The 7,000-nt window shown below is 37.9% G+C and overlaps 1 protein-coding gene and 2 non-coding genes across 3 annotated transcripts; all 3 read right to left on the reverse strand.

Annotated features, from left to right (window-relative positions):
- Positions 1–361: 361 nt before the first annotated feature.
- Positions 362–6,757, reverse strand: rpl18a (ribosomal protein L18a). The gene is made up of 5 exons (XM_028449244.1): positions 6,642–6,757; positions 3,831–4,010; positions 2,885–3,014; positions 867–976; positions 362–490 (listed from the first exon to the last, which is right to left on the reverse strand). The coding sequence occupies exons 1-5, from the start codon at positions 6,657–6,659 to the stop codon at positions 398–400; spliced, it is 531 nt and encodes a 176-aa protein (XP_028305045.1). The 5' UTR covers positions 6,660–6,757; the 3' UTR covers positions 362–397.
- On the reverse strand, positions 2,006–2,138 carry LOC114466276 (small nucleolar RNA SNORA68). The gene has a single exon (XR_003674426.1). It is a non-coding gene; the product is annotated as a small nucleolar RNA SNORA68 (small nucleolar RNA).
- LOC114466278 (small nucleolar RNA SNORA68) lies at positions 4,076–4,208 on the reverse strand. The gene has a single exon (XR_003674427.1). It is a non-coding gene; the product is annotated as a small nucleolar RNA SNORA68 (small nucleolar RNA).
- Positions 6,758–7,000: the final 243 nt, after the last annotated feature.

Consider the following 7,000-nt stretch of genomic DNA (forward strand, 5'->3'; position numbering starts at 1 on the left):
TCTGCTCTAAAGGACCACATTTAGACCCTGGGCCTCGTGTTTGACACAGCCTAGAGCGCTTTGAGGCTTTAAAGTTTAAACATGACACTATCGATCAATCAAGTTGACGATATCTCTGAAGAGGCGGGGCCTAGCGTGTGCAGGTGACTGACCGTGAAAAACACCTCAAGTCTTTCCCAATGAAAATATTTGGTGAAAAATGACTCATTTTTACTGTAAATGTGCTACGTCTATAGTTTTATATTTGATGTCTCTTCAGAATAAAAGCCTGTGAATCAAAGCAATTTCTCCCTGTGATTAATAAAGGAGTTCTGATTCTGATAAACAGTTTTTGTCTTTGAATCACAAACGAGAGCCAGTGTCCTGTTTAAGAGGAGTTTTATTGTGAAAGGGTGCCTCAGTAGAAGGTGTTGGGCCTCTTGGTGGTGAAGCGCGGTTTGTGCTGGCGACGAAGGACGCGATGCGGCAGCGGGAACTTGATCTTAGAGTCCTGAAATAAACGTAAAAAATACAGTGTTCATTTTTTGACCACGTACGAATAAACATGAAGGAAATAAATAAAAGTGACAGGAATAACTTTTTAAACTCATAGACAAATATAATACAAATATTTTTTTAACACTTAATTATCAAATACAATATTTTGTTTAAAAGTTGAAAGATCACTGAAATAAAGTGATCAGTGCGTTATTGATTATATTATTTGTTGCCAGGGGAAACACCGCCTGCCTTCAGGGCGATCAGCTGAAAGCAGGAAGAGGAATTCTGGCGTCAGTGTAGCGGGTTTATGATACGGGCCGTCGACCACACAACAGACCGGAGAGAGACCCGCAGTGAGCTGAGCTGGGAGAGGGGGCGGGGCTTACGTGGAACTGCTTGATGGCGGGTCGACGGCATTTGTTGGCAGCGATGATGGCGACCTTCATGATCTGGATGGAGTGAGCGCGAGCACGATGGCGAGCACCCATGTCACGGTCTGAGGGAGAGGTCAGAGGTCAACACCAGTGTGTGTTTGTGTGTCGAAAACTATAAACAAATTATGTCGTAAACAGAATCAGAATACGGTACGGACATTTAGCTTCATGCTAATCTAGAATGGGAAATCACCTTGACAGGCTAATGGAATTAGCACTGCATGCTTAGCTGATCTCTAGGACTTTGATACGTTCATAAAACACAACTGTAGCGCCGTTAGCTGCTGAACACATGAAGCTTAAAGTGATCCTTTTTTTTATCAAATGTGTCCTAAAACCTTCTAAATGTCTTTATGAGTAGATTTATGTTTAACAAAACACATTATTATTCAACATATTAATTTAAAAACAGGACTACTTTACAGTTTTAGAGCCTGTTCATCTTGAAATCATGTGGTTGATGATGTCACACGGCCCCACTGCCTGTAAACATCCCATTGTTTTCTATCCGCAAGTGTTTGTGCGTCTTTAACAGTCCGTCATCTATTCTAACTTCAGCCACCAGAGCGTGTCAGAACACTGTTTAAGGGAGAGTAAAGGTCCCTTAGGAGAGCCCTTCTTCTCTGCTTCATTGTCTACTACCAAACCTCAGAGTCGGAACTGTCGTCAGATTTTTTTCCAGGTCACGTTTGTTTTAAAAAAAATAAATAAAAAAATTTCAGTAAACACGAGTTTTACATCGACATCTTTAACTTTTCCAGATGATTTAGAGCAAACACAAGCAGCACAAGTTATGACTGGAAAAAGTTACTAAATATCTAAAAATCAGGCTGAATGTTTCACTCCAATAGAAAATCATGGGATGTTTACAGGCAGTGGGGCCGTGTGACATCATCAACCACATGATTTCAAGATGGAGGAACACAGGCTCTGAAACTGTAAAGTAGTCCTGTTTTTAGAGGGTTTTAGGACACATTTGTAAAAACAGTGGAGGATCCCCTTAATTATCGACAGGTGAAGGAGACGGGTTAGTTACAGGTGAAGGAGACGGGTTAGTTACAGGTTAGTTAAGATCACACAGGTGAGGTTTGACTTGTTGGACCTTGGATTCACTTTCAGAAGCACAGCAGTAGCGGAGAAAGGCGACAAGGTCCAAGTTCATGTTTGCAAACCAGACAAAATGACACCACAGTGCACGGCGCCACCTTTGGGTTTGGCTGCAGAATGGCTAAACATTGTTTTTTGTTACATAGATTATTTTATGTGAGCTGGTTTAGTTTCATCAGAAATGAACCAAAACAAAGCCCTGAAACAACATTATCTTTGTAAATCTTCCATCATTTAACCGTGAACTTTACTCTGAAAAACACAAATGAAATCCTGTCCGATAAGATACAGTGACTCATCAATCCTCTGACTCCATGTTTGTAAAATATTTACAGCTCACACATGCCACAAACATCAAATACACACTAAATTAAAACAATTACATTTAGATGGAGGTTTCAGAAAATAAATGTCTAGACTCTGAGCCAGTGAATGTTTGTAATGAATCTAGAGTTCTGTTTTGATGAAATAGAAAATTACGATAGCTCATGTATAGATACAGTTTAATTCTATATTTTATTTTCTATTAAAATACTGGTTCTGGTCATTTCTTTCTCTACTTCTCAGAACATGTACAGCTCAGATGATCACAGTGTGTGTTCTAAATAAGACACTACAGAACTCACTCACATGTGCTGTCCCTTATAAGAGAAAAACACTTAAGTGGCACATATTGATCAGCAGTTAATAAATGTGTCTGTGTTATTTGGTATCAGCAAATTTATAAGAACTCAAAGTTTCTGGGAAAACTGAGTTAAAAATATTCAGATTCACATTGCGTATACAAAAAATATTGAGATAAGTTCTGGTCTGTATTGTCCAGCACACACTGTGTGTGTGTGTGTGTGTGTGTGTGTACTCACAACACTGAGTCACAGCTCCAGACGTGGTCAGGTCTCTGTACTCTCTGTACATGTTGTGAGTCCCGCTGCGAGAGTCATAACGCAGCCAGATACCGAAGTTCTTCACCTTCAGTGGTGACTTCTCATGAACCTGCGAGAGACACACACACACACACAGTGTGAGGTAAGGTAGTAATGGACAGTCCATCAAAAGGTACAAAACAAATCAATCCCATCCACAAACAAAAGGAAACAGAGAAACAAACATAAATACATAAACGCATGCAGAAGGCAGAAGTAGGACTAGATCAGTTTATACTTCTTCCTACTCATTTTCCTTCATGTAAACTGAGATGTGCAACAATTTGAAGATGCAAGATACTGTTTTGTTGTTTCTTTGTGATTATTTATTTTATACTGTTTTTAAGTTGTCATTTACATGATCGAAATAAAAGTAAATAAAATCATGTTGCTACAGTTAGCATTAGCTTAAGGTTCAACCAGACTGTGATGAAAATATCCAATAAATTTTCACGGGAAAAATAAAAAAAATACATAATTTTTTTTTATTGGAATTGACCAGAAATTAGAAGTAATTTTAAATAATCTTGTTTGAGGATACATTTTAGAATATATTCAAGTAATAAGAATAAACATGAAATTTCAAGTCGGAAAAATGCAAAATTCCGCAAATTTCTTAAATTTGGGAACTTTTCACAAGGAATTATCTAGAAATCTTCAAAAATTGGAAGTTGGCTGTTAACAGATATGTAAATTATAGACAGGAAAATATATCTCAGCTTCATGAGTTAGTTTTGGTTAATTCCAATAAAAATTCCCTTTCAGTTTATAATTTAGAACATTTTTAAAATTCCTGTGTAAGTTCCTGTGGAAATGTTCTTCCCCTTTTGCAAACCTAGTAATTATAAAATAATGTGTGTGACATGGTTTAGCTGCAGATACCCACCAGACCGCAGTAGACCGTCTCTCCAGAAGCCTTCTTCATCTTTCTCAGCTGGGACACAAAGTACCAGAAGCGGGATTTGGCCACCACGTGGTTTGGAGCAAAAATCCTCATCCTGTAGAGAGGGGGGGTCGGGTTCTTGGTCGAGGGCAGCAGACGCCCGATGACTTTGTATTCACGAAGCTGTGGGAAGACGACGGGTTAGTTACAGGTGAAGGAGATGGGTTAGTTAAGATCACACAGGTGAGGCTTGTTGGACCTTGGATTCACTTTCAGAAGCACAGCAGTAGCGGAGAAAGGCGACAAGGTCCAAGTTCATGTTTGCAAACCAGACAAAATGACACCACGGTGCACGGCGCCACCTTTGGGTTTAGCTGCAGAATTCTTATTTTATTTACAGAAAATTCTGTAAAGCAGTGGTGAAATGGGATTTTTTGAAACCATAGAAATTAGTTAAAAGTTGCCAATTAGAGTGGGCACAACAAACAAAAAAGTGATCAAAGTGTCAATAACAGATTAAAAATGGGGGGAGGGTATATAATGTCATTTAAAAAGTAACAATTTGTTTAAACTGGCAAATAAAGGGCATGAAAAATGGTGAATGTGGTTAAAGTGGCAAAAAATAAGCATGAAATATGACAAAAAGAAGTTAAAAGTGCCAATAATTGGTCAACATGTGATATTAGGTAGAAAGGGTTTATAATAGGGATGCATAGAAATGAAAATTTGAGGCCAAAGCTGAATAAAATAAATGCTTGGCCAAATACGGTTGTTAAGTTCTTCACTATTCTTTTAATAGTGCATAAATAGCCTAGAATACATTTTAGACATGTTTTTTTTAAAGAAAGTAAATGTTTATTGAATATTCTGACATTTTTTAAATATTCCAGTGGCCTTTGCTTTTCAAAAAAAGCACAACAAAGTTTATCATTTATATTAACCCTTCAAATAAAACAAAACATGATTAAAAAATAAAACCTTAAGTACATTAAAGGTGAGATATGATGAATAAATGACTTTCTAATGGTTTATCTACAGTGATAAACATCATTTAGCCTCATTCAGAGGAACAAAGTGTAAAAAGTTATGTTTCCTCTCGTTATTACATATTTTATAAAAAGTCAGCTGTAAACGGGACAGTTGGATTTTACCCATGTTGGCACGTCACCTAACACGCCTCCTAGAATGTTAGCTCCTCCCTCTCCAACTATCTAACAACTAAAACAAACACTGCTGTTTAATATAGAATATATATTATACTTTATTATCATATATGTAAATACAAACTGCACTACTTTTTCTGCTGCTGATCGTGTTGGGAGTCACTGCTTGGAGCCACGGACCCATTGTTTACACACATCAGCTGTTAGCACTCCATGCTAATGCTACACCAGTCTATGCAGTGACACCTGGTGTAGTGTAAGGAGGAAACGATGGGAATGTTTATGGATTAGTGGCTCACAGCGCTAACAACGGACTCTGTTGTGGAATCAGAGCGGCCGTCCAGACTTCCAACTTTTACGCGGTGACGGAGAGAGGTAAGCGGAAAGGAAAAAGTCTGGCGTGTGTAAAGGAGGAGCTGCTGCTATGCAGAAATGCACACACCGACTCTAAATCACTACACATTGATTGCATCGCGCTACTATTTAGCTTTATTTATAACTCACTCAACCGAAGGCTGACTGTTGCTTTTTTTTGCAATATTTGGCCAAATATATTGAGTGGCCGAATATTCGGTGCATCCCTAGTTTATAAGTGCTAAAAATGTCTTGAAAGGGGAAAAATTGTGCAGAAAGGGCATTTAAATGTGATGTAGAAGTGTCAGAAATGGGATAAATGTAGCAAAAATGCATTAAAAGGAGCAAAAATAGGTAAGAATAAGTGATGGAAATAAGTTAACCAGAGCACTCGGACAGCGCAGACCTACGCCACGTTTAGCACGAGTACCAGGCGGGACATACACACAATGTACTTCCCTACCACTTTAACATTACCCATAAGCCACCGTGCTTAAAGGCTCACCTGTTCCTTGTCCAATTATCAACATTTCCTGAAAATGTCATCCAAATGTATTCATAACATTGAGTTATCTTAATAACAGACAAACTCAGAGTAAAACATAAGCAAAAAGGGTTGAGAACCCATGCTGTAAGAAACCTGTATTGGGACAAACTGACCTCAGGCTAGACTTTTCTGCATGTAAATGATAAAAACATGCATGTATATCAGTTTATTAAGGTGTTATACATAAAATGCACTGAGCTATAAACCGATTTATTGGTAAGTGTAAAAGTTGTAGATATCATAAAAACAAATAGTTATTGCACTAAGTTAAGCTTTAATTATTATAATTAAATTAAACGCAGTGTTAATAAATGATGATCTTAGCTCCCTTGGTTTATCTCCATCATTCGGCGATGCTAAACTAACTGAAATAAGCAAATTACTTTAATCTATCGTCTAATAAACACGTTACATTCACTGATAATAGGAATTAGCAGCCAACATTAGCATTCACTGAAAGTTTAAGTTTTAAACTGTCAACGCGAATGTTAAAACCTCATTTACAATGACCTGTACAGAATAATCATTCGTTATTAGGATCGCTGAGTGTGAACACACACCGTCCACATGGTGCGACCGCCATGTTGGAGCCGAACAGCGGAGCTACAAGTCCTATAAATCCAGCCCAAGGTTCGACTAATGGACTTTATTTTATGACAGAGTCGTGTAGATTTGTGTTATTTTGTGAAAACTGTTCGAGATTTACGGTATGAGGGGTTAAAAAGTGGATTTTAATCAGGTTTTACGTACCGTGCCGGACGCCTTCATCTTCCCGTCTCACTGCGGCTGGAAAAGAGGAAGTGGTAGGGCGGGACTTCCGCTTGTCTAATGACTGACAGGCGGAACTAAAGTAATGTGAAAAGGTACAAGAACAGAGAATAAAATAACGAGTAAAGTACAAAAGGCGGCGAGTTTAATACGTAAAACTTACTTCACAAAAATAGGCTAGTAACGATTAAAATAAATTAATAAATAACAACTGAAAATTATTTTACTTTTGAAATGTAAATCTGTGGGCACAACAAACAATGACGTGTCAACGATAACAAAAATGTAGAATTCAAGGATTTTATTGTAATTAACACGCTAAGACATACCTCAGGGCCGGC

The sequence above is a fragment of the Gouania willdenowi genome, chromosome 6 (assembly GCF_900634775.1).
Source record: "Gouania willdenowi chromosome 6, fGouWil2.1, whole genome shotgun sequence".
Lineage (NCBI taxonomy): Eukaryota > Metazoa > Chordata > Actinopteri > Blenniiformes > Gobiesocidae > Gouania > Gouania willdenowi.

Bases quoted from the DNA above. Each gene is read 5' to 3' on its own strand.
- rpl18a (XM_028449244.1), bottom strand. The intron at 3,015-3,830 runs GTGGGTATCTGC...TGTCTCTCGCAG, and splicing joins AGACGGTCTACTGCGGTCTG to GTTCATGAGAAGTCACCACT. The intron at 491-866 runs GTAAGCCCCGCC...CGTTTATTTCAG, and splicing joins CCGCCATCAAGCAGTTCCAC to GACTCTAAGATCAAGTTCCC.